Source organism: Myotis myotis, unplaced genomic scaffold, assembly GCF_014108235.1.
Source record: "Myotis myotis isolate mMyoMyo1 unplaced genomic scaffold, mMyoMyo1.p scaffold_m19_p_2, whole genome shotgun sequence".
NCBI classification, from domain to species: Eukaryota; Metazoa; Chordata; class Mammalia; order Chiroptera; family Vespertilionidae; genus Myotis; species Myotis myotis.
Window position 1 is genome coordinate 22,654,986 of NW_023416324.1, and position 25,575 is coordinate 22,680,560.

The window sequence follows — 25,575 nt, forward strand, 5'->3', positions numbered from 1 at the left end:
AAGGCTAGTTTTGTTGTTTACTTTTATTAGTATTTATTTTATGTTGAATTTACTCCCAGGCCATAAGTTTTGTTTCTTCGGTTTCTTCTGGAATATCTTTTTCTTCTGTGCAACCTCCTCTTCTGGTGTAGAAACAATCTGCATGTTTTCTATAAGGATCCTCTCAATGAGGCAAGAAGAGCTCATGTATGGGTTAATATGCCCATGAGCTCTGTATGTTCCACAACACATCTTGGGAGCTTTGTTCACCTGGGTGTGCTCAATGACCAGAGAACCTACATCTAAAGCCTTAAGTTCAGCATTAGAGGCTTTCTGCGTTTTTAAGCATGCGCAGCAAAAATTCAGCACTCTTTTTGGGTCACCGACCATGTATCCAGCCCCACTGTTTCACCTGGGCACACCTACCAACTCCACGTTGCAACGACGGAATGACACACATTGCTTTTGGAAAGTGACATCCTTCAGATACTTGGTGGTTTTTTTGGACATGAATACCCTTTGATGGCCTGGGCAGTTTCACTAGTGTTCTTAAAGTGAACACGAAGATTTGAACCTCTTGATTTGCATGATTTTGTGGGGGCGGTTTCTGGGCCAAGTGAATAGCAAACTATTTTCAGACGTCACCTCTGGCTGCATTCTGGAGGAGGAAGAAGCTAGGCTTTTTAAAAAAAATACATTTGTGCTTTTTAAAAAAATATATTTTTATTGATTTCAGAGAGGAAGGGAGAGGGAGAGAGAGATAGAAACATCCATGATGAGAGAGAATCATGGGTTGACTGGCCTCCTGCAAGTCCCCCACTGAGGATTGAACCCACAACCCAGGCATGTGCCCTTGAACGGAATCGAACCTGGGACCTTTCAGTTCGCAGGCTGATGCTCTGTCCACTGAACCAAACCGACTAGGGCGAGGCCAGGCTATTTTTTACTTGGGATAAAAACTCTGCAGCCTGTTGGAAGTCAGCGGAAGCCACATTCCACTCCTGCTTCATTGTGTCGATTCACTGAATGGCTCTGGCTGGCCAAGCTAGTTGATCTTTTAAATACATTCTCATTTGTTGTGTTTGGTAAAGCCAGCAGTGACCCCAAAAACAATCACTGAGGTTTAACATTCATCCTAATTTGTTTCTATTAAAGATTGCCAGTGAAAAAAGGGAAGCAATAGATTTTGGATACCTTTTTCCATAGTTGTGCATTGAGGTTACTTTGAAATTTGGTAGGGAATTAAAAAAAAGGAACTTTGTGGATAAAATTAAAGCTCTTTGAACAAATGCATTGCATTTTTAGGGTTTAAGTGTTCTGACTTTCTGTATATCTTGTTATACTCAGCCCCTTGTGGTTTTTTTCCCTCCAGACCCAGTGGATTACTGGCTCAGGAACGCAAGCTTTGTCGGGATCTAGTTCATAGCAACAAAAAGGAACAAGAATTTCGTTCCATTTTCCAGCACATACAGTCAGCTCAGTCTCAGCGGAGCCCCTCGGAACTGTTTGCCCAGCACATTGTGACCATTGTTCACCATGTTAAAGGTAAGTCCCAACCCCAGTCTGCTCAGGATCCCTTGCCACAGCTTAGCTTCCTCTAATATAGTGGTTCTCAACTTGTGGGCCGCGACCCCTTTGGGGGTCGAACAACCCTTTTACAGGGGTTGCCTAAATACATCCTGCATATCAGATATTTACATTACGATTTATAACAGCAAAATTACAGTTATGAAGTAGCAACGAAAATAATTTTATGGTTGGGGGTCACCACAACATGAGGAACTGTATTAAAGGGTTGCAGCATTAGGAAGGTTGAGAACCACTGCTCTATTACAAGGAGAAGGATGAGCAGATGAATAAAGGAGCCTTATGAGGCCCTTCATCTTATTGAAAGGGCCTTTGAAGCGAGGGACTGACTGGAAGGAAATCAGTTTCAGCGAGGAGTTTCCATTTTTTAATTACAGAGCTGAACATTCTGAATTGTTAGTAGTGGTCTTTGATCATGAGAATAGGTAAAATCTTCCACATGAAGGCTTAAAATGCTTGAAAAAGGCAGTATGAAAAGTGGCTTTACCTGCAACTCTGTCTTTTCTTGTCCAGTAAGTGGAAGCCTCTTGTTGACCTTATGCTGTGAATTTCTTCTCCACCATAAGGGCAAATGGAAGTGGATGGGTTGGGGAATGGCAGAGAGGTGATGTAGAAGCTGGGTTGGTCCAGTTATAGGTCTCCTCTGAAGTTTAAACTTAAGCAGGAGTTGGTGGTGTGATTCAAATGACAGTAAGCTGCAGGTTTCTCTCTTTGTATCCATGTCCTCAGATAAGGGAGCTACAGTGGTATTCTAGTGCCCAACATTGGATTGTGCAAACCAACCTTTTTTCCTTTCTCTTCGGTATGTTTGTTATATAGATTTGAGTATTTTAGTCACATCTCTGTGGCTGCAGGTTCATACAAAAGAGTTGAATATTATGTCTGCCTTTGATGGCATAATGTGTTTTTCTTTGAATCCCCACAGAACATCACTTCGGGTCCTCAGGAATGACATTGCATGAACGCTTTACTAAATACCTAAAGAGAGGAACTGAGCAAGAGGCAGCTAAGAACAAGAAAAGCCCAGAGATACACAGGTGAGGACCTCAACCTTACATTGGAGGTGCTCATAGAAGACTGATCATCAGATATTAAACTATCCTTGCCTAGCAGTAGAATTTAAGGTAACATCCTGCAGATTCTAGGAAAGGAGTGGGTGTTTATAGTTGTGAATGGAAAGGAGTAGTCAACTCTTGAATGTGTTGTATAGTAGGTAGGACCACGTTTGTATAGTCGTCTTGGATTTAGGGTCATGCCCTCGTTGTTTCTCCTCTAGACCTATCTCATTGGTGAATAATGGGCCATTACATTCTAATTTCCAAGGTGAAACTTGTTAGTAGGACATATAGATAGTCCTTAAAAAAACAACAACAAAAAAAACAATTTCTTATTGATTGATTGGTTTTAGACAGGAAAGGAAGTGGGTGGGGAGAAACATTGATTTGTTTTTTCACTTATTTATGCATTCAGTTGGTTGCTTCTTGTATATGCCCTGACCAGGGATCAAACTCACAACCTTGGCTTATCAGGACGATGCTCTAACTAATTGAGCTTCCGGGCCAAGGCTCTATAGATAATTTTGATATGAACTTGAAATCATAAGCTTGTCTGTGAGTCTGCCTTCCTGGATGTAGCATTACTGTTTGAGAAGTTTTAGATTTTAGATTTTGTGTGCTTTGTGCATACCTATGGGAGAGGGTAAGAATGCAAAGAATATAAGTAATATGTATGTAAGTTATGAAACATAATAAAAAGGAATGCCTATGATTCCATTACCAACTTATATTACCTATATTATAGTCACACTGGATATTTAAAATTTTTTGTGTTTTAAATTTTAGGAGGATAGACATTTCCCCCAGTACATTCAGGAAACATGGATTGGCTCATGATGAAATGAAAAGTCCCCGGGAACCTGGCTACAAGGTGAACTGTTGCTTTGATCAGTAATTCCGACAAAATGAGTGCGTTGGGCATGAACTTGACAGAAATGTGTTTGTTTAAATTACTCTCTACTTAAGTTTGTGTTTTTCTTTTAAGGATGGGCATAATTCTAAAAATGAACTACAAAGGGTTAATTTTTATTAAATGTATCAACAACCTTTGTGAAGTGGTTAGAATATGGTAAATGACCCCAAAGTCTATTGAGGTGAGCTTGAGAAAAAAAAAGGAGTTTTGGAACAAGTGCCCATGATGAGAGAAGAAACTTTTTGTGATATTTTTCTGCTTGTAAGTATTATCAAATCAACTATATACATGCACTATTTCCAACCATGATTTAAAAAAGACATGCATGTCAGAGGAGAGTGAAATATTCATATCTTAACTTAGTAGACTGTTTTAAACAGCTAGTCCAGTTTTTCCTAACATTGTACCATATCTGTCATCTGTTGGTTACTGTTACTTTGAAGCTAAACATTACTTTGATAGCCCAGCTACATTTGCAATGATGTGCACGTAAAAACTCTGTTATTAAGAGGTTAAAGCTTATATGCACTCTTTTAATGTGAAATACTAGATTTGAGGCTTTAAAAAATCTTAGTATTTATTGACCTTCATTCACATATACAGTTGAAATTTAAAAATCCGAGATGGTTCTTCCAATGCTGCTGAAACCTTTCTAAAAATTTTAATTAATCTTAAAGTTTTCTAAACAAATTTGTCTTGTTGGTTGAATGTGATGAGAGGCACTCTTGCACAATCTCTGTTCTCTCCCATCCCCTTTTCTTTTTCTCGAAGAAGTGTCCACCAGATTGACACTAACATGTGAAAAGCAAGGTTTTGAAACCCAGAAGACATCTCATCTGTGCCTCACAAAGCCAACTCATTAGAGATGTTGTGTGCACCGCCTGAGGGAGCAGCGCCTGCTTTTGTCTTGTTTTTCTTTAGTCTTTGGAGGGTGCAGAGACCCCCCCCCCCCGTCCCTCCCCCCCAAAAAAAACCACCCAAAACAGTGGAGATACAATAAACATAATACCTACCACTCCTGTTAAAATTAAACTTTTATTTCAACAAAAAGCTTAGTGTAAGTGAAATGTTTCTAATACAGAGTCAACTGTTCAGTTCTTGCTCTTTTAGGGAGGTGTTAGTCCCATGAGACAAGTCCTAGTGTGTAATGTCCTTGAAATCACCTTGCATCTCTGCTCTCACTAAGTTTCCTGAGAACTGTGGGACCCTTGCAGTGCTGGTCATATTGTCCCTGCCCTGATGGTTACACTTCCTAGAAGAAGATTTTTTCTTCTTCTTCCTTTTTTTAAAAATAACCTTTGACCTCATTTTGCCACTTTATGAAATTATGGTACTCCCTGCATTATTGATACTTCCTCTCTAGAGAAATTCTCAGTATAACCAACCATTTAGGAAGACTGTTTAAGGGTCCCACTGTCTGTCTTCGGACTCAGTACTCAGACATGATTCCAAGTCTAGGATAAGCTTGGGGTGGCTGCTACATTGTAGGTAGGAAAAGGGTAACACATGCATTTCTACTCTTGTTGGTGAGTAAGCAGGAGCCAGCCTTAGCCAACCACTTTCTAGCTCTGATTTGGCCGCCTCAATTATAGACTAGCCAGTTCATTATAGGGCTGCGGAGGAAACGAAGCAAGATCAATATAGAGTATTTTTAGAAGGCTACCATTATTACATTAGAGAACTGGTTTGGGATCTGAGGGAGGGATCCTCATGAAGTGACTTCTTGAGACATCTGCATCCCTCCCAAGCTTGGGTGAGGTGCCTCACACTCCCAGTTCTCCCTCTGCACCACTCCATTGGAGTAGTAACCACAGTTTATGGGGTGGTTGAGTTGGCAGCCCTGAACCCCAAAAACCTTCATGTTGATTTTCTTTTGGCAGGCTGAGGGAAAATACAAAGATGATCCTGTTGATCTCCGCCTTGATATTGAACGTCGTAAAAAACATAAGGAGAGAGATCTTAAACGAGGTAAATCAAGAGAATCAGTGGATTCCCGAGACTCAAGCCACTCGAGGGAAAGATCAGCTGAGAAAACAGAGAAAACCCATAAAGGATCAAAGAAGCAGAAGTACGTGAGCCCGTCACCTCATTCAGATTCCTGAGTGGAGTCTCTTCTGCCTCCTTTAGGCTCTTCGCCAAACCTATCAAAGTGGGTATGAACCTTCTCTAAAGAAGGCCTGCCCTGGGAGATGTCCAGCTCATTGGGCTGTGGGAGTGTGGGAAGTCATTTGGGATTCAAATCTTCATGGGGAGGTTATGTTTTAGAAATGGCTCAAGCCGAAACCGGTTTGGCTCAGTGGATAGAGCGTTGACCTGCGGACTGGGGGGTCCCGGGTTCGATTCCGGTCAAGGGCATGTACCTGGGTTGCGGGCACATCCCCAGTGGGGGATGTGCGGGAGGCAGCTGATTGATGTTTCTCTCTCATCGATGTTTCTAACTCTCTATCTCTCTCCCTTCCTCTCTGTAAAAAAATCAATAAAATATATTTAAAAAAACAAAACAAAACAAAACAAAAACAAACCTGCATGTATTGACCCTGCAGGTCTTTAAAAAAAAAAGAGAGAGAAAGAAATGGCTCAAAATCATTATCAGGTAACAACACTGGTCAAAACTGTGTGGAACTAGATAGGACAAGATTGTTGCTCTTAATGCTTTTAAAACTAAGTTAGCAAACACTTCTAAGAGAGGTTGTTTTTCTTTTTTGAAAATGACAAGCTTTTATTTTATTTTTTATTATTATTTTAAATATATTTTTCTTGATTTCAGAAGGGAAGGGAGAGGGAGCGAGAGATAGAAACATCAATGATGAGAGAGAATCACTGATCAGCTGCCTCCTGCATGCCCTTACTGGGGATCGAACCCGGGACCCTTCAGTCCTTAGGCCAACACTCCATCCACTGAGCCAAACTGGCTAGGGCCAAGAGAGGTTATTCTTTAAACAAAGGTAGCATTGTTGAACTTCATAGGGCAGCATTTATGCTAAGGTCCTGTTTCTATGTGCATTTTGACGTTCCATAACTTTCTTTTTTTAAAAGTACATTTTTATTGATTTCAGAGAGGAAGGGAGAGGGAGGGAGGGAGGGAGAGGAACATCAGTGATGAGAGAGAATCATCGATTGGTTGCCTCCTGCATGCCCTCCACTGAGGATCCATCCCACAGCCTGCTGCAGCCTGGGCATGTGTCCTGACCAGCAATCGAACTGTGACCTCCTGGTTCATAGGTCAATGCTCAACCACTGAGCCATGCCAGCCTGGCCGTTCCATGACTAATCAATCATGTCTCATTAAATGTAGGCAAGTTGAAGCCCCACATCTTCCCATAAGAAACAATGCCGCCCTAGCCGCTTGGCTCAGTGGATAGAGTGTCGGCCTGCGGACTGAAGGGTCCCAGGTTCGATTCCGGCCAAGGACACATGCCTGGGTTGCCGGCTCAATCCCTGGTGGGGGTGTGCAGGAGGCAGCCGATCAATGATTCTCTCTCATCATTGATGTTTCTATCTCTCTCTCTCCTTCTCCCTTCCTCTCTGAAACCAATAAAGAAATATTTAATACGCCGAAACTGGTTTGGCTCAGTGGATAGAGCGTCGGCCTGCGGACTGAAGGGTCCCAGGTTCGATTCCGGTCAGGGGCATGTGCCTGGGTTGCGGGCACATCCCCAGTAGATGTGCAGGAGGCAGCTGATCGATGTTTCTAGCTCTCTATCTCTCTCCCTTCCTTTCTGTAAAAAATCAATAAAATATATTAAAAAAAAAAATATTTAATAAAAGAAAAGAAAAAGAAACAATGCCACCTTTGCTGTTTCTGAACTTCAGCTGGCAAGCATTTTTGCATCCATTTGATTATCAAATCCTTTGAGAACAGTTGGATAGTTGGTGTGAAGGTAAAGAAGCTACGCTCAGGACAATTTGTCCAAGATCGTAGAAGTACCAGCTGTCATCAAAACTCAAGATCTTCTGTTGTACTTTGTCTCTTTCCAGTGTGTTACTTGTGTATTAGGAGCCCCAGCAGTTTCAGGGCTGCCATAGATAAAGGACCTGCTACTCCTCAATAGGAAATGGAAGTGGTAACAGTAGTTCTCAGGGCTGCCCTGGTGGAAAGGGAGCAGAGCCTCTCAAGTGTTTCGGGTTGGTTGGGATTATGGACTTTTTCTTCCCCTGGAACACATGGAGAGGCAGTGCTAGGATTCAAATCTGGAGCCTTTTGGAAACCTCTTGATTTCTAGAAGTCAGTTCTACCTCTGAGTTATATGAATCCTATGACAATAACTTAGATTTCCCTTGTTATGAGTAAATGCTAGTAGGATTCAAATAGTTAAGTTCTTGAGTTTGTCACATGTGGAAAGTGGGGGAGGGGCAAGGTGCTTTTCCTAATGGAGGAGGATGAGGGAAGGGAGGACAATGATAGGCCACTGCCACTTGGCTGGCTTCTTCCTGTAAGTCCTTTTCCACCCCTGGGAGCCTGGCCTTTTGCCACCTTAGAGGCAACCTCCCCTAGACGCAGGGCTGGCCCTGACCTTTAGTACACAGACAGTGACTCATGGCAGTAGTCTGATTTGCTATAGTCTGTAATTTCCACCAGATGAAGGGAAGGTAGGGAAATAACTGGGAAGAGTTCTGCCAGATTTTGTGCTTAATAACACAACCTGTTTGAGCTCAGTGTGAGGCGGTATGTGGAGCAGTAGTATAATTAGAAGTAGGTTTGAATCCAGGTTCTGCTCAGCTCTGTCACCTGAAAAATGAGGGAATACTACTGAATACTCCGAGTTGCCATTTACTGTGTGCCTGCTATGTCAGTCTAAAGTGTTCGATCTTTAGAGCAACCCCAAGAGATAGGTAGTGTTTGTCCTAAGAGAATAAAGTCCTAGAAAGCACAGACAGATGCTAATATATGAAGCTTCTGTCCCAGTACCATATACATGGGACTCTCAGCACAGTGTTAGTGTTCTTCTGCCTTTCTGTTTCATGCATATGCATTAACTGAGCTGCCAGAGGCCATGGACTGTTTTGTTCCTTACGTGTATATCCTATGTTCATCACAGGCTCAAGTGTAGATGTGTCAGTGAACATGACTGACAGAATTGGGACCTCCCCAGGTACCCTGGGTGGGTAAGGTGGGATGAATTGGGGTTTTTTTTTAGGTTACTCATATCAATGCCTTCATCACAAACACATTCCTGATAGTCCCGTGCTTCTTATTCAGGAGGCCCAGCCAAGGGGTTTATTGCTTTTTCCTGGCTCTTCTGTTTTCATAGGAAGCACCGGAGAACACGAGACCGGTCCAGGTCATCATCCTCTTCCTCCCAGTCATCCCACTCCTACAAAGCGGAGGAGTACACTGAAGAAACGGAGGAGAGAGAGGAGAGCACCACCGGCTTTGACAAATCAAGACTGGGGACCAAAGACTTTGTGGGTCCAAATGAAAGAGGAGGCAGAGCTCGAGGGACCTTTGTAAGACCCTGCCGTCACCCCTTCTCTCTAACCTCCTGCTCCCACCAATTCTAATTATGTGATTATCAGAATGCCAGTTCGTTTGCCCTTAATATAAGTAATCCAGTCTACAGACCTCAGAATCTGTGGTTCCCCATTACCTAGGCTTTCCACTTGTAGTTATTTTACTAATCATAATCGCTGAGCTAGACACCAGAATGCCTCTTAGGACTTCTAGTCTCAGAACTTTCCAACTTATCTTGACTCCTGCTGTGCCTGGAGGCCCTGGTGCCATGTTGTCCTCTGTCTAGGCTATAGACCTTAGGTAAACAGAAAAGGATTGACTAGAAACCAGTAGACCTGCATATTGGCTGCAGGACAACTATTCTGTGCCAGAAATGTGCTTGAACAGAATGCAGGGCATTGTTTTTCTCCATCCCTGACATGGTCCTATGTTCCTTTTCCCCTCTTTATGCCACAGCAATTTCGAGCCAGAGGTAGGGGCTGGGGCAGAGGCAACTACTCTGGCAACAACAACAATAGCAGCAACAATGATTTTCAAAAGAGAAGCCGAGAAGAGGAGTGGGACCCCGAGTACACGCCCAAGAGCAAGAAGTATTACCTGGTATGTGTCGGGATAACCAGGAAGGGCCGGGGCCTTTGGCACACATGGTAGCTGATACCAACTTTGGTTGGTATGGTCGGTCTGTTCAGAACTGATTGAATATGTGAGGAGGCATCTTGCACTGGGGGGATGTGTCGAGGGGCAGTAGAGTGCTGGCACGATGAGTATTCTCTAAGAGGCAGCCCTGGCCTCTCAAGGGTGTATCACCTGCGCTATATATGGATTCTAGGATAAACAAGAAGGGTTGCTCTTCCCTTTTTAGTTTGTGACTTGTTTTATTGCTCACCCACCACCGTCTCGGCCTCCTTTCAGTCTCTACTCAGGGATAGAGCTGTAACCCTTCCTTTAAGCCACAGTTCCACTCTGCCACTTGCTGGTGCAAGATGGACAGGAAGACACTTGCTCAGGATCTCTGTCTCCAGAATGAAATGCCACTGGGGCTTCTCTCATCTAGGCTGTTGGTCAGTGTCAGGTACCAGGCACCTTCTGCACCTCGCTCCCCTCCCTCAGGTTAGGGCTCTTCTAGGCTGAAATACCTGGCTAGTGAGTGCACTCTCTTCGCCTTGCTATGTGAATAGCAGGCTTAGATCAAAGCAGAGAGATGTGCCTCTGAGTGTTGTGATCAAGGTAAACCTGGAGCTGAGTCTCCATCTTCTAGGAGAAGGGCTGGCATGGGTCTGAGTTGTCATTTGCACAACTAGGAAACAGGCTGTTGTGTAGATGGCTCTGCACAGCCACCTTCCCTTTTCTGGGGCTGCTTTGAGACTCCTCAAGGACCCTTGAGTCTGTATTTAGGGAAATGTTGACTGGGCCCAGGATAGGTCCTGGAGTGGGATTGCTATAGTGGGAGCCCTTTTTCCTGCCCCTACATGCCACCTAAGGGAGCATCACCCACCTGATGCATTTAACCGAGTAAACAAGCAACCCTGGTAGGAAGCAGCTGGCCCTTTCACTGGCTGACCCCCAGGAGCCTACCCCTATTGCATGGGTGGGTGGTTCAGACTCTGATGGGGCTGATGACTTAGCAGCGACTCCTACTTTTCAAAATTCTCATTCATTCTTTCATTGGATGCCTCCTCTCTGATGAAATGGTCAGAGCAGGATTGTTTGAGATGTAGGTTGTGTTTTTCCTACTCTGCCACACGGCCTCCTTAAGTAAAACTAAAGATGGAAGATACAAGACAGGAAACTGGGTTCTGGTCCTAACTTGGCCACTAAGTCTGAGACCATGAGCAACTCATTGACTCTTGGTCTTGCTGTCTGTTCTTGGCTGAGGGTGGGGTGGGAAGAACTGTAGCGTAGCTATGTGTATTTGAGTGCTGCTTCTTCTGTTAGCTGCCTGACAACCCAGATCAGACAGTTTAATATTTTGGTGTGATTGGCATTTTCAAACCCATCCTTTGAGAGGTGGTGTACTAAATAAATAATGAGTTAAAGTTCCTAAGCCTGTTTACTCATTTGCATAGTGGAGGGTGATAATGATAGGGTAGATGTAAGGATTAAATGAGATAATGCATGTACAGGTCTTTCCGTGCTCAGTGAAGATTTTATCATCATTATTATTATAATGCCCAAGCTACTGCCTTAGCATTCCCAATGTACCCAACTGAATATTCTGTATGAGCTGAATCAATAGTGTCTTTGGATTGGGGAATAGGGAGGAGGACAGAAAAAGGGGGTCTGGACATAGGTTTGAGAAAGTCACATTTGGGGGTGGGTACAGAGAAGAGGGTTCTGGCTACTTTTAACTCTGGCATTGATGGCAGTTTCTTTCCTTTTAGCATGACGACCGTGAAGGCGAAGGCAGTGAGAAGTGGGGAGGTCGGGGCCGGGGCCGAGGAGCCTTTCCCCGAGGTCGAGGCAGGTTCATGTTCCGGAAATCCAGCACCAGCCCCAAATGGGCCCATGACAAGTTCAGCGGGGAAGAAGGGGAGATTGAAGACGACGAGAGTGGGACAGAGAACCGAGAAGAGAAGGACAATTTACAGCCCACCACTGAGTAGGGGCCATTCTGATGGGAGCTCCTTCCCGGGGGACAGGCGCTAGGAAATGGCTGGTGAAGAACTAAACAGAAGAGCCCCAAGAAGATTCTGAAAATCCCCCCACCAGCCATGCAGAATGCTACTGTAGCCGAAAGCATCCCTGGCGCAGTGTCCCACTGGACGGAGGCGGCTAGCCATGGAGCCTGGGGTCAGGCCCAGTTTTTGAGCAGAACACAGCACATTGGGCTTTAGCTGTGTTTCTCATTTGTTGTTGGTGTGTGGGGTGGGGACTGGGGCAGGGAGGGGAGAGCGATACTTGGATTTTGGTTTGTTCCCTCTTAGAAACCAGTTTTGTTCTTAATTTAATATCATTTGGAATTAAGAGGACTAATTTGATGATTTTTAATTTCTTTTTCTGGTTTTTAAAGCCCTCTTTTTTTAGGCATATATAGTAACATTAGCAGAAAGATTTAATTTGGACAACTTTGATTCTTAAGAGAGAAAACAAAGCACGTGAATAAACATTGAAGTGTTCATCTCAGTTTGGGACCAACTGCTTGGATCTTTGTAAAAATTGGTTTTGTATGTAGAGGAGGAGTTCAAGGCTTTTCTGACCACCTTGTGTTCCCCTTTTCTGCGTAGCCATGTATCACATGGTATTGCTCCTAACCACACCCCACGTGCCCCCTCCCCCAATATTTTCTGATTTCTTCTGGGCTGGGCTTCCCATTCTCCACCAGCAGCTCCGGTGTCCCAGTTTTCTAGCCCTGCTGATCTCAGCAACAGTGGTGGGAACGGTGACGGTTTCTGGTCTGTTTTCTAAGAAACTTCTGAATTCTATTATCTTTACAAATATAAGATGAGAAAATAATTTTTTCAATATTTTTTATTAATCTTTTTATAAAATGAAAAGAAACTCCTATGATTGATTAAGGAAGGTGGTTATGGCTGGGTGGTTTGTGGGGTTCTCTTTTTCTTTTTTTCCTTTTTAACCTTAAGCTTTAAGTTGAAACATTCTCAGATGTTTGGGGGGGAAAACATCCTCTTAAAATGGGTCCTTGTGCTTGCCTTCTGGGGAGGCGGTCCTGAGCAGGTGAATCATATGGCACTTATGCATATGGTATATGCGGACTGCACCCACCTCTCCACCCCCCCTCCCCCCCAACCTTAGCCTCTTGGGTTGTTGTGCTACTTTTACCCTTACTTTGCTACATTTCTATAGTTAAGTTGGTTTTACTTGATTCATGTTTAAGGGGAAACCCCCCTTAAAGATTTGTTTCAACTCCTCCTACAAATAAAAATAAATAAATGAAGTGGCAGATGTAAATGGACTCTGGTCATTGTCGCGCTGTGTGTGTGTGTACACGCACGTGGGGGCGGGTATCTCCCATAGCAGCGTCGGGGAACCTGGAAGATAAAATGTCTTTGGGGGCTCAACTCAAACTGTAGCCCAGCCTGATCTTCACCAGCCTCACCCTCACTTGTCCTGGGGAGGAGCTTATGCCTGCATTCTCTCTCCTCCCAGTGGTTTTACTTTACCCTGTGTGTCGGACACCCCAGGAGAACCAGGTGCTTTCACTATGGTGTGTCATGCATGAGCAAGGACTTTGGCTTCCAAGGTAGTGGGGCGGTGCCGAGGGGTGTGGATAACAGACGCGGCCTTGTGTTTTCCATTGAGCAGCAAGCTTACCTGAAAGCGCCCGGCTGGCGGGCTCAGTGCTTGAGCGTGGACCTATGAACCAGGTGGTCATGGTTCGATTCCCAGTCAGGGCACATGCCGCGCTTGTGGGCTCGTTTCCCAGTGGGGGGCGTGCAGGAGGCAGCCAGTCAATGATTCTGTCATCACTGATTCTATCCTTCCCTTCTCTGAAATCAATAAAAATACATTTTTTAAAAAATTACCTGAAAGTGAGCCTAGCCCACATGGGATGGGCACTAGGTGGACCCTACCTTTCAGCCCTTGCCAGCTCTGGGCTGGCTGTAGCCAGCAGAGGCACTGAAAGGAGAATCTGGAGGTGTTTTCTGAAACCAAAGGAAGAGTCTGCGCTCTTCCTCCTCTGCACTAGCCGGGTGCCCGGAGGGTTATCCGCCTCCCAGGGAAAGCAGAGTACACCAGCAGTAAGTAGCTTTGTGGGCACCAGAACAACCACCCCTTCCACTCACCTCCTGCCAAGGAGCGGTTCCTACCTGCAGGGGGGACCCCACCCAGGTATGTGCCTCTCCCCACCTTTTCTGCAGCTAAAGGCTTGCCAGCAGGGAGAGGATAGGCCAGGAAGGCTCTGCCAAGGGTGGGTGGGAGCCTCAGGGCTAAGGTTTGGAGGACCGGAGGCAGCTGGACTGAAAATTCAGGTGAGAGCAGCTGGGGGAGCTGTGACCTGGGAGCTGTAACCTCAGCACTGGCCGGAGACCTTGGATTCCTCACCCCTGGGCTGGGGGCCGAACCTGCTGAGCCAGGCCGCCCCCTCTCCCACACCCACTCTCAGCACCTGGAGCGGGACCTATCCTATCCGCTTGTGTCTCCGCCTCCTTGGATTCAGTCTCACAGCTCGTCCCAGCCTACCCAGCCCAGTACTCGGCTGCCCGCGGGATCGCTCTGTCCTCCCTGCCCGGCTCTGGAGGGCGTCGCGGAAGCGATGGGTATGTGCGGGAGGTTTGGGGTGGGTCCTCTATACAACCGTGTGGAAATGGCAACAAAAACCTCCACCACCACCCCGCTCTCCCCAACACGGAGCCGGACTTGCGCCATGGCCAGGCGGCCTTGACTGGGCCCTTCTGAGCCGCGCTTCCGCCCGCAGAGGTGCTGGTCCTCGCCGGATACCGTGCGCAGAAGGAGGGTGAGCTGAGTCTGGCGCCTGGGGACGTGGTCCGACAGGTGTGCAAGGGACCCGCACGGGGCTGGCTGCGCGGAGAGCTGGGGGGCCACTGTGGCTCCTTCCCGGAGCGCCTGGTGCAGGTGAGTCCCGGAGGTCTGCTTGGCGGGGCGTCTCAGCCCTCACCCTCGGGAGCTGACAGCCCCCTCTCCCGGGCCCTCATTTCCAGGAAATCCCGGAGACTCTGCGCGGCGCGGGAGAGGCGCCGAGACCACGCTGTGCGCGCAGCCGAGGTAAGCCCGACCGGCTGGAGCGCGGAGCCATCGCTGTCCGACCGGCCCACTCTTGCCCTGCGGGCGTCTCTGTGGGCGGAGCTGCTCGGCCGCTCTGTGGCCTGTGATTGGTTCTCAAGCACAATGCTCCGCCCTGAGCGGGCGGGGCTACGCACCTCCCCCAGCTCAGCGGACTGGGGCACCTGCCTCAGGGTTCTCACTCACTTCCCATCCCAGGTGGCCCTGCCAACTCGCGGAGCTCCCCAAAATGGTGCAAAGTGAACTTCAGCTACAGCCCGGAGCAGGCAGACGAGTTGAAGTTGCAAGCTGGGGAGGTTGTGGAAGTGATAAAGGAGGTGAGAGGAGAAGGTGATGAGAGGCTGTGAGGGAGGTGATGGAGGACACCCACGGGTGTGGGGAGGTGGGTGAAGTGATGGTGTGGGTGATGGGAATGGTGAGGGGCGCAGAGATGGGAAAGTGAGGCAGCAAGGATGGAGGGGGTCATCGGAAAGAATCGGGCAGAACCAGGAGTGTATGATTTCTAGACTCTTGGGGGCAGAACCAGAACCCCCTGTGTCCTCCCCCTCCCCAGATTGAGGACGGCTGGTGGCTGGGAAAGAAGAATGGGCAGCTGGGAGCTTTTCCATCCAACTTTGTGGAGTTGCTGGACAGTGGGCCCCCAGGTGAGACCGGACCCTGTGACCCCGTGAAACCCTGTGACCAGACTGCAGTCTCCAATGACCCTCCCAGTGGCTGAAGCCTGTGACCCACACATCTTGACCTTGTGACCCCTTTGACCTCTTCTATGACCTAACCTATGAATTAACACACACACCCTCTAACCTCCCTTTCCTTCACCAGGCCTTGATAACCCAGGCATGCCTTCACTCAGCCTTGATGCCCAGCAACCTCCCAAGGTAAATTGGGCGGAGTGGTTAAAGAGGTGGGGCGTTCCTCATGGGGCATCTGCACGGGTTGGGGAGGAGGGATTGGAGGTTCAGCTTGTTCCTCCCTCTCCCTGCCCTCACTAGATGAGCAGCCTGACCTGTGACAACCCTCCAGACTACCTGCGGACAGGTGAGCACCCAGCCAAAGAATCCCTTGGGTAGCCCTTCCCAAAGCCGCTTTCACTCCGGAAGTGAGGATCCAGCTAGGGCCTAGCTGGAGGAGGGATCTGAAGACTGATTTGGGGAGGGGATTTGGCTTCAGAGGACTGACCTCCCCTCAGTCTTCTACCCTGAGACCTACAGGGTCCTGTTTGACTACCAGCCGGAGGCCCCAGATGAGTTGGCACTGCGGAAGGGGGACGAGGTGAAGGTACTGAGGAAGGTATGAAAGGCACAGGCAGGGGAGGGTGTAGGGAAGAGGTGCTGAGAAGGGGTGGGGCCTGGGGAGGAAGGAGCTTGGGGACCGGGCACACCTCTCCCCAGCATCTTTCTCTCCCAGACCACAGAGGATGAGGGCTGGTGGGAAGGAGAGTCTCGAGGCAGAAGAGGAGTTTTCCCAGACAACTTTGTGATCCCACCACCCCCAGTGAGTACAGAGCTAGACACTCCGATGTGTGCATGTGGAGGGAGACAGGGGACGGACAGGCTACTCTGGACAAAGTCGGGGGTCATGGTGCTCACTGGACACAGCTGGAAGGTCACCCCTAAATGAGGGTGGACCTAGAAATGTGGGGGCTTCTCTTCAGATTCTGATACATCTTTTTTGCACAGATGAAGAAGCTGCTCCCACGAAAAGTGGTATTGCAAGATTCAGGTGGGTGCCCTGGAGGCCGGGGATTGGAGGGGCATTGTCTGGGAGACCCATCAGTCCATAAACACCCACAGCTCCCCAGAGGTCCAGTACACCCACGTAGGAGCTACATCCTGGTGGGTTAAGGATCTGATAGGAATGTATGTAGATCAATGTTTGTATGTATCGATATGTTCGTGTTTCTCTGTATGTCTTGAAAATGCAGCTATCAGAGTATTTAGATCTTTTTCATTGTTTAATAACATGCTATTTAACCTCCATGTGTTTGGATGTTTTTATTGTAGTTGATTTCTTTTTTTGTTAATCCTCGCCCCCCTCCCCCAGTTGATTTTTAGGGAGAGTAGAAGAGAGAGGGAAAGACAGAGAGAAACATCGATGTTAGAGAAACATCAATTGGTTGCCTCCTGCACAAGCCCTAACCAGGGCCTGGGCGGGGGAGGAGCCTGTAACCAAGGTATGTGCCCTTGACCGGAATCAAACCCAGGACCCTTAGGTCCATAGTCCGATGCTCTATCCACTGAGCCAAACCAGCTAGGGCAACTGTAGTTGATTTCTAATTTCATTCCACTCTGATCTGAGAAGATGCTTGACAGGATTTCAATCTTCTTGAACTTGTAAGACTTGCTTTGTGTCCTAACATGTGGTCTATCTTTGTGAATGATCCATGTGCACTTGAGAAGAATGTATATTCTGCAACTTTGGGGTGAAATGTTCTATAAATGTCAATTAAGCCGAAACCGGTTTGGCTCAGTGGATAGAGCATCGGCCTGCGGACTGAAAGGTCCCAGGTTCGATTCCGGTCAAGGGCATGTACCTGGGTTGCGGGCACATCCCCAGTAGGAGATGTGCAGGTGGCGGCTGATTGATGTTCCTCTCTCATCGATGTTTCTGACTCTCTATCTCTCTCCCTTCCTCTCTGTAAGAAATCAATAAAATATATTTAAAAAAAAAAAATGTCAATTAAATCCATCTGATCCAGTGTGTCCTTTAGAGTCACTGTTTCCTTGTGAAGTTTTTGTCTGGAAGATCTATCCAGTGAAGTCAGGGGGTATTAAAGTCCCCTCCTATGACTGTATTGTTGTCGATCTCTCCGTTAAAATCCTCTAGAAGTTTTTTTTATATATTTAGGTGCTCCTAAATTGTGTGCATATATGTTTACCAGGGTTATATCCTCTTGTTGGATCGATCCCTTTAATATTATGTAGTGACCTTTGTCATCTCTTGTGATGGCCTTCATTTTGAAACCTATTTTGTCGAATATGAGTATTGCTACTCCAGCTTCTTTTTCTTTTCCATTTGCATGAATTTTTTTTTCCCCATCCCTTCATTCTCATCCTGTATGTGTCTTCTGTTCTGAGGTGGGTCTCTTGTAGATAGCTTATAGTTGGGTCATGTTTTTGTATTCATTCAGCTACCCTATGCTTTATTTTTTTTAAAAATATATTTTATTGATTTTTTACAAACAGGAAGGGAGAGAGAGAGTTAGAAACATCAATGAGAGAGAAACATCGATCAGCTGCCTCCTGCACACTCCCTACTGAGGATGTGCCTGCAACCAAGGTACATGCCCTTGACTGGAATCGAACCTGGGACCCTTCAGTCCGCAGGCCGATGCTCTATCTTCTGAGCCAAACCGGTTTTGGCTACCCTATGCTTTTTGATTGGAACATTTAACCCATTTACATTTAGGGTCATTATTGATAGGTACTTATTTATTGCCATTTTAATTCTGTATGCCTAGGTTTCTCTCTCTATTTCTTCTTCTCATTACAGCAGTCCCGTTAGCATTTTTATTTACTTGTATTTTAATTGACTTGAGAGAGAGAGAGAGAGAGTGAGAGAGAGGGAGAGAGAGAGAAACATTAACATTGATCTATTGCCTCCTGTATGCACCCTGACCAGTGATGGAACCTGCCACCTAGGTATGTGCCCTGACCAGGAATCAAATCTGCAACCTTTTGGTACATGGGATGAGGCTCCAATCAACTGAGCCACCCGGCTAGGGTAACTTTTTACTTTTTTTCTTTTTTTTTTTTTCTTTAAAGCTCATGGATTGGTTTGTTTTTTTTTTTTTTTAATATATTTTATTGATTTTTTACAGAGAAGAAGAGAGAGGGATAGAGAGTTAGAAACATCGATGAGAGAGGAACATCGATCAGCTGCCTCCTGCACACCCCCCAGTAGGAATGTGCCCGCAACTGAGGTACATGCCCTTGACCGGAATCGAACCTGGGACCCTTTAGTCCGCAGGCCGACGCTCTATCCACTGAGCCAAACCGGTTCGGCAACTTTTTACTTTTTTGATGGCGTCCTTTAATGCACAAAAATTTTAAATTTTGATCAAGTCCCATTTATTTATTTTTTCCTTTGGTTGCTTGTGGTTTTGGTATCATATCTATGACACCAATGCCAAATCCAATGTTATACCTCAAATTGATTGAGTTCCCTTCAACCATGACAGTGAACCTTCTGATCTTCAATCTGCCCCACACTCAAAAGTCATTGTGGGCTGGGGAATGGGGAGGAGTCCGGTGGAGGGGAGGAGTAGGCAAGAACCCACCAAGCATAAATGCTTCTCAGATTATTTTAGCCTTTGGTCAATTTCCAGAGCACTGAAATGGTTGCTTTGTCATTTCTGTCCAGTTTTATAGCCGTGTGGGGTGCAAATTTGTCCACTGACTCAGCCATAGTCAAGCCCTGTTTCTATTATCCATTTTTTTAAAACATTGCTTTCAAGTTTTTTACTTCTTGTCTCACGATACTTCTAGTTTACTGATTTTCTCTCTAGCTTTTTGGCTATGTTTGATCTGTGTTTAATTTATACATTGCATCTTATTTCAGGAGTGCTGTTTTCACCTCCAGAGTATTTAGAGGGGAGACTTCTGAGTGAGTTTTGGAGGGAGGGGTTTATTCTTAGGGCGGCTGGTGGCTGTATGGTTTTTCTCTTCCAGGGGAATCTCCCTCTCCGCTCCTAGAGTCCTCCCATTAGCTCTCCTCTCCCCCCCCCCCCCCCCTCCCCCTCCCCTCCCTCCCCTCCCCTCCCCTCCCCTCCCCTCCCCCCCCCTCCCTCCCCTCCCCTCCCCTCCCCTCCCCTCCTCTCCTCTCCTCTCCTCTTCTCTTTCTTTCTTTTCTTCCCCTCCTCACATCTGTCTTTTTATTCCTGACAGCCCTTAGGTGCAGGCCCATCCTTTATTTCTTCAAATATGTTGTACAGGGCTGTGCTGTATTTTCCACCTGGCATTCCAGGTGTGTTGTTTGTTGTGTCTGCCGACTCTGCTCTCACTGGCCTGTCTTCTCATATTTTATGATCGTCGTGTGGGAGCGCGTGACTTGATCTCGGTGTGTGGGAGTCTTGCATGCCTTGGTTGGGAAAGACTTCTCTCAGAGGGGACTGCCTGCTACTTCTGGCCCCAATTTCTCCCTTTCTGTGCCCCTCTCCTACCTCTTTTAAGTCCGACAGTGCCCCCAAATTGTATCCTAAGCAGGATATAATAGCAATTATATCTAGTGGGAGAGCCCCACAGGGCACCTCATCAGTCATTCTCAGGAAGCAGAAAAGTCAAAGTTACCATTTTAACGGAAGGAGACTTGACTTGGGATGGTGAGCACACCGCATGATATACAGATGATGTATTATAGCATTGGACACCTGAAACCTACATGACATTATTAACCAATGTCACCCCGATTTCTAAAAAAACACATTTTTACCCAGGCATATGCCCTTGATCGGAATTGAACCCTTCAGTCCACAGGCCAATGCTCTGTCCACTGAGCCAAACCAGCCAGGGCTAAAAAAACCACATTTTTATGAGCTTTGACTGTATGCCAAACACTCTTCTAGTAATTCATATGGATCAAGTCCTTCAAACTTCACAACAGCCCTACAAGATGTGTACTGTGGTCATCCTGTTTTATGGATGAGGACATTGGGCCACAGGTTAACTTACCTACCCAAGTTTTCTCATAACTGGCAAGTCATGGAGCAAGAATTCAAGGACCCATGCTCTTGCCTATTGCAACATGGCATCTGGGGATTTGTGCATGCGTCTATGTGATACAGCATGTGTGGGTAAAACTCCAGGTGGCTGCCTGTGTGTCCGTGGATGCCAATACCAATGTGTGTGATGGCCTTCAGGTGTCCACTCTGATGTCACCTTAGTGTGGCCTTTTCTGACCACCCCATTTAAAATTATTCTTATCCTTCCTCAATCATATGTCCTACTCTCTAACACATTGCCTGTTTTACTTCTTTTGTTTATGTCTGCTTCCCCAATAGAACATGAGCTCACTCAAACTGCTGGGGGAAGAACATACCAGAGGCAGGGTGAGTACAGCCAAAGCCCAGGTTGGAGGCCATTGCAATAGTCCAGGTGAAGATGGTGGTGACTTGATCAGGAGTGCTCAGGGGCCGAGGTAGTGAAGAGAGGTGGATGTAGGACGTGTTTTAAAGATAGAGCAGACGGGATTTACTGAAGGGCTGGATGTGTGCAGCATAAAGGTATAAAAGAGGTCAAGGATCACTCCTCACTTTGTGGTATGAGCAAGTGGGCAATTGGGTGAGATGGGGAGCCCTGGGAAAGGGGCAGATTCAGGGAACAGGGAGGTTGGGAAGCAAGAGACAGGTTTTGAACATGTTGCGTGTGTGATGCCAGTTAGCTCTCCAAGTGCAAATAATGGGAGGACAGTCAGATCTGAGTGTGGGGCTCAGGGAAGAGAGAGGAACTAGAAGTGGATACGTTGGAGTCCTTGGCTTATTGCTGGTAATTAAGCCCGCGAGACTGGGTGGGATTTCTTAGGGAGTAAATGAGATGGAAAGACAACGAAGTTTCAGGGAGGGTGAACTGGAAGGTCTTGCCATGGTCCAGGACAGAAATGAAGTCTGAACCAGTCATGACACTAAGCAGGGACAGGTCTTAGAAAAGCATGGATTGAAGAACTGGCAGTATTTGGAGCCACCTCCCCCACGAAGCCTTCCCTGACTGCTCTTTGGGGTGCCCCCACAGTTCCCTATGCCCCTGTGGCATGAAGGTGTCAGCTTCCCCAGAGCTCCCAAGAGGCGGAGTCACACGCTTCACCTCCTGTCCCTAATCCCTGTGCACAGCACCGGGCAGGGCCAGGGCCTCCCAGGTGGATGGATAAGTGAGAACAAATGCTGCACTTACCTCTTCCCTCCCAGCTCCTGTTAAGGAATCAAAAAAGATGATGCCCAAAACAACCCTCCCTACAGTCAAGAAGCTGATGACAGCCCACACCGGGCCCAGCAAAGCCAAGTAGGAGCAGGGCGGGGCTGGGGAAGGATGAGGGTGCGTAGGAAATGCTGTGCCTTTCTGATGGGGCTATGTTGCAGGCCACCTGGTGGAGATGGTCAGAAGCGCCCCTCCAGAGACTCGGGTAAGCCTGGCTCCTCTCTCAGTTGGGTGAGGACTGGGTGACCGATGGGGAGAGACTCAGCCCGGGCCCCTGACATGCTGCTCTCACAGGCTCCAGTGGCAGCCTCTTGGCTGGGGGTCCCGGCCACACTGGCAGAAAGCGATCCAGAACCCAGGCTACCCGGCAGCGACCTGCAAACACTCAGGTGAGAGGCCCGCAACATGGCAGGGTGGGAGACTGGGCAGTCTGCTTCCCAGGGGGATGGCGTGTGCGGGTGAAGGATCCCAGGCCGAGGAGAGCCCTCAGCTGAGACCTCGTCTCCATCACCACAGGAGGAAGAGCAGAAAAGCCGAGCAAAGGCCCCTCCTGCGAATAAAACCGCTACTCCGGGCAAGACGCTCACCCCAAAGAAGACCCTGCCTCCGCGCAAGGCCCGCATTCCAGAAGGGGTCTTTTCTGCGGATGAGGCCCCTCTAGGTGTCGAACTTGCAGATGAAGCCCTTTACTCAAAGATGGCCTCTTCTGGGGACGAGGCCTCCACCCTAGAAAAGGCCTTGACCTTCGATCAGATGCTCTCTGAAGAGACCTCTTCCGGGGACAACACTCAGGTGCATCCCTCTCCGGAGGCAGCCCCGTCCGAGTCCAAGAGCATGTCTGCCTCTGTCCGTAAGCCAGAGGAACACCCCCCTGATGAGAGGGACAGCTCTGACCTCCAGTTGGAGGCTACGTCAGGGTCCCTTGAGAATGTGGTCCAACTCTGGGCAGATCCCACCGCCCTCCAGGAGAAGACGCCTGCGGAGGATGAAACGACCCCCAAAGAGGAGGCAGCCCACGAAAAGGTAGCCCCTGCTCAAAAGAATCCACCTCCCATCAAGCCGACTCCAGGCCCTCAAGGAACTCCCACCCTTCATTCACTGGTCCCACAAAATCCCACCCTCAGCAAAAATGACAATGAGGAGGTGAGGAAGCTACAGGAGGAGGTGGAGTCTTTAAGGAAGGCCCTGGAGCTGATGGGGGAGCAGCTGGAGTAAGTCGGGGAGGGTTAGGAGGGGGTGGGTTAGGAGGGGGTGGGTTAGGAGGGGGTGGGTTAGGAGGGGGTGGGTTAGGAGGGGGGGGGGGGAGAAGGGCAGGGCTGAGCCACCCTTCCCCTCATTCTCATGTCTGCAGAAGTAAGCTAATGGACATCTGGGAGGAACTGAAGAGGGAGAGGGAGAGGCGCCGGCTGCTGGAGGTGGGTGCTGTGCGAATCCCTGAATCCCGGCAGGAAGGGGGCTGGTGGCAGACCCTCCCCTGATGCCGTCTCCCCACCAGGTTCAGATGAACCTGAGGATCAAGGATTCCCTGACCCCAAGCTCCAGCCCCACGCAGCAGCAGACGCAGACGCAGACGCAGTAAGGTGGAGCCTGGAGGGAAGGCTGCCTCCGCGCACTGACGTCCTTGCACACAACGTTGGGAAAGCCAAGAAAGTAAACTTTGCTGTGTACGCTCACCACGCCGGCCTGGTCCTTGCGGGGGCGGGGCCTTCGCGGCGGGCGGGGCTGGTGCTCTGCATTCCTGGCAGTCTCTTCCTGGCACATCTGGCCAACATGTGGCTCTCATTACTGTTCCCAAGGCCTGTGCACGGCTATTTTTACCCACCGGATGGCGGAGGTGGGGGGGCGGGGGGGTTGGGTGGGCGTCTCCTTCGGACGCCAGCAAGCAGGAGGGGCCCGGGCCCAGGCGGGGTCAGGCTTTGCCTGCGGCCGGATTCCGGAATCCAGCTGTGCGCCAGCAACCCTGCTTTCCAACCCCAGACTCCTCCCAGTTGGCCCCACTGCCCCTTCAGGACTCACAGAAACGCGCCTCAGCTCAGGCACACGTGGTTACACTGGGGCACCTTGGCGTCAAGGTCGGGCTCCCGAGGCCTGGCGTTGGGTGATGGCAGTGATGCGTGAACCCTGGGCACTTGTCGGGACAGGGGTGACGTGTGCCCAGGAGCGTGCGAGTAAGGAGTGCATTTGAGTAAGGAATTCGAGTGGTACTCGTTCTGTGTGAGACAAGTGTGCTGAGGACGGCGTGATGGGGAGGTCAGCCTGGTAAAGGAGTCCAGCGGCTCTCAGCCCCGGGGCCCCTGCAGGACAAGCGCCTGCGGAAAGGAACGTTGGAGGCCGGGATAACAGAGACACGAGTCACTAAGAATGCAGCTTTCATTGGTCACTTCACCTCTGGACCGTCCCGGAGCGGGGGTGGGGACCCTGGGTCCTGCCCTCCCCCCAGGGTCTTCAGGCAGGACTGGGGAAGGGCGCCTCCCAGAGGGTGGGGATCGCGCCCAATAGCACCGTGGGAGCCGCGGGGGCGGGGCCGACAGCACGGCCGGCAGGGCCGTAGGAAGGTCCTGCGTCAGCGACGAGCTCGCGTGCACGTCCAGGACCCCGCGCGCCCGGCCGTGGAGCGAGGCCCGGTCAGTAATAGTGCATGCGGCCCAGCGTGCCCGTGGCCGTGGGGCTGGGCCCCAGCGTGCCCGTGCCCAGCAGGTCCGGCTGCCCGGTGCGCCAGATCTCCCGCAGGATCCGTTCCCGCTCCTCCAAGCGCTGCGCGCGCTCCAGCTCCTCTGCCGACGTGAAGACGTTAATGCTCACGGTCCCATCGGGCTCCGCGGACAGCTCCGGGCTGGGCAGCGTGTCCTCGGGGCCCAGCCGCGTCACGGTGTCCTCCTCGTCTTCCTCCTCGTCGTCGTCCTCTAGGGCGCCACGCGGGTCCCGGCGCCGCGCGAGGAGCCGCGGCCGCGGGCGGGGCGCGCAGGAGATGGTGATGACGAGCAGGCACAGGGTGAGCAGCAGCCCGAAGCAGACGCCCAGCACGAAGTAGAGGCCAAAGCTCTCCGGGTTAGCTGGGGGTCAGAGGGCGGGAGTCATGGAGGGGCCCCGGCGGGTGGGAGTCACTCCGTCTCGAAAGGACTCCCGGTTTTCCGTTTGGGGGCGAGGACAGTGCCTCCTGTTGGAAGGGCATTAGGTAGCTGCCATCGGGCAGCGGGGGCAGCGAGGGTTGGGGTAACTGGCTGTAAGTGACTAGCTGGGGGGGGGGGGTTATAATGAAAGGGGTGGGGAGGGAAGGGGCAGGGAGAGGTGCACGCCGCGGGTGGGCGCCCTCACCGCGGATGTGTGCGTAGGCCGCCAGGCTATTGCTGAGCAATTCCATGTCCCTTCGGGGGGCATCCATGCTGCTCGGGGGCAGCTCCCTGGTCCGCCTGCGAGGTGGGTACGATCAGCTCCGACTCCCCCGCCTCGGGCTGACCCCGACCCCGCTCTCCTCGGGCAGCTCCTCTCCCTGGAAGAGCGGCCCCAGGTCCCACCCTGGAAAGCGCGGCGGCCCGACTCCCTCGCAGACTTGGGCCCTGTCCGGGGGTCCTCCCCCCGCACACCGACACCCTCCAACCTGGAGTCAGGGAGGGGGCCGCGGGAGGCCCCGCTCCCCATGAGGTCCCCAAAAGAGGTCCGGTTTCGCGGTCCCGAGAGCGAGATGTCGGAGAAACGCGGTGCCTTCCGCCCTCCCTGGGCGAGCTCCGGGGAGGGGAGGCCGACTCCCTCTCCCATCCCGCCCGCCCCCGGGACCCGCCGGCCCGCAGGCCCGGGCTCGCTCACCGTTAGTGCCCCGTTTCTCCGCGGACCGGCCCCTGCGCCTCCGGCGGCCGCACACACCCGGGGCCCGGCCGCTCCCGCCCCGTCCGGTCGGCTCGGCTCCCAGGCCGCGGCAGCGCGGGCCGGACACGGGCCGATGGACCAGCCGGCGGAAAGTTTCCTCCGAGGAAAGAGGAG

General features: G+C 49.6%; 3 protein-coding genes and 1 long non-coding RNA gene across 6 annotated transcripts in view; 2 read left to right on the forward strand and 2 right to left on the reverse strand.

The window, feature by feature from the left end:
- THRAP3 (thyroid hormone receptor associated protein 3) overlaps nt 1-12,881 on the forward strand; it is a 55,322-nt gene extending 42,441 nt beyond the window's left edge. Inside the window, 7 exon segments of the mRNA XM_036351237.1 lie at nt 1,352-1,524; nt 2,492-2,603; nt 3,408-3,492; nt 5,415-5,602; nt 8,787-8,982; nt 9,443-9,586; nt 11,368-12,881. Coding sequence (XP_036207130.1) covers nt 1,352-1,524; nt 2,492-2,603; nt 3,408-3,492; nt 5,415-5,602; nt 8,787-8,982; nt 9,443-9,586; nt 11,368-11,589 — 1,120 coding nt within the window. The 3' untranslated portion in view covers nt 11,590-12,881.
- Nucleotides 12,531-13,731, reverse strand: LOC118676777. Its single transcript, XR_004974217.1, has 2 exons — nt 13,259-13,731; nt 12,531-12,975 (listed from the first exon to the last, which is right to left on the reverse strand). It is a non-coding gene; the product is annotated as an uncharacterized LOC118676777 (long non-coding RNA).
- Nucleotides 13,732-14,051: 320 nt separating this feature from the next.
- SH3D21 (SH3 domain containing 21) lies at nt 14,052-23,270 on the forward strand. Of its 3 annotated transcripts, none has more exons than XM_036351239.1 (17): nt 14,054-14,205; nt 14,364-14,521; nt 14,608-14,671; nt 14,888-15,006; nt 15,243-15,333; nt 15,512-15,567; nt 15,682-15,727; nt 15,879-15,979; nt 16,097-16,183; nt 16,369-16,411; nt 20,688-20,735; nt 21,588-21,681; nt 21,723-21,802; nt 21,892-21,986; nt 22,114-22,808; nt 22,949-23,012; nt 23,093-23,270. In XM_036351239.1, the coding sequence occupies exons 1-17, from the start codon at nt 14,202-14,204 to the stop codon at nt 23,174-23,176; spliced, it is 1,929 nt and encodes a 642-aa protein (XP_036207132.1). In that variant the 5' UTR covers nt 14,054-14,201; the 3' UTR covers nt 23,177-23,270. The 3 variants fall into 3 exon arrangements, with proteins under 3 accessions (XP_036207134.1, XP_036207132.1, XP_036207133.1); XM_036351240.1 differs by having other exon boundaries at nt 14,056-14,205; nt 21,759-21,802; XM_036351241.1 differs by lacking the exons at nt 15,879-15,979; nt 16,097-16,183; nt 16,369-16,411 and having other exon boundaries at nt 14,052-14,205.
- Nucleotides 23,271-23,949: 679 nt separating this feature from the next.
- On the reverse strand, nt 23,950-25,575 carry EVA1B (eva-1 homolog B). Its single transcript, XM_036352324.1, has 3 exons — nt 25,402-25,575; nt 24,913-25,007; nt 23,950-24,650 (listed from the first exon to the last, which is right to left on the reverse strand). The coding sequence occupies exons 2-3, from the start codon at nt 24,977-24,979 to the stop codon at nt 24,223-24,225; spliced, it is 495 nt and encodes a 164-aa protein (XP_036208217.1). The 5' UTR covers nt 24,980-25,007; nt 25,402-25,575; the 3' UTR covers nt 23,950-24,222.

Coding starts and splice junctions, on each gene's coding strand:
- SH3D21 (XM_036351239.1), top strand. Junction 14,522..14,607: donor TCCCGGAGCGCCTGGTGCAG/GTGAGTCCCGGA, acceptor CCTCATTTCCAG/GAAATCCCGGAGACTCTGCG. Junction 15,728..15,878: donor TCCAGACTACCTGCGGACAG/GTGAGCACCCAG, acceptor ACCTCCCCTCAG/TCTTCTACCCTGAGACCTAC.
- EVA1B (XM_036352324.1), bottom strand. CDS start 24,979: ATGGATGCCCCCCGAAGGGACATGGAATTGCTCAGCAATAGCCTGGCG. Junction 24,651..24,912: donor GGCCTACGCACACATCCGCG/GTGAGGGCGCCC, acceptor TCTGACCCCCAG/CTAACCCGGAGAGCTTTGGC.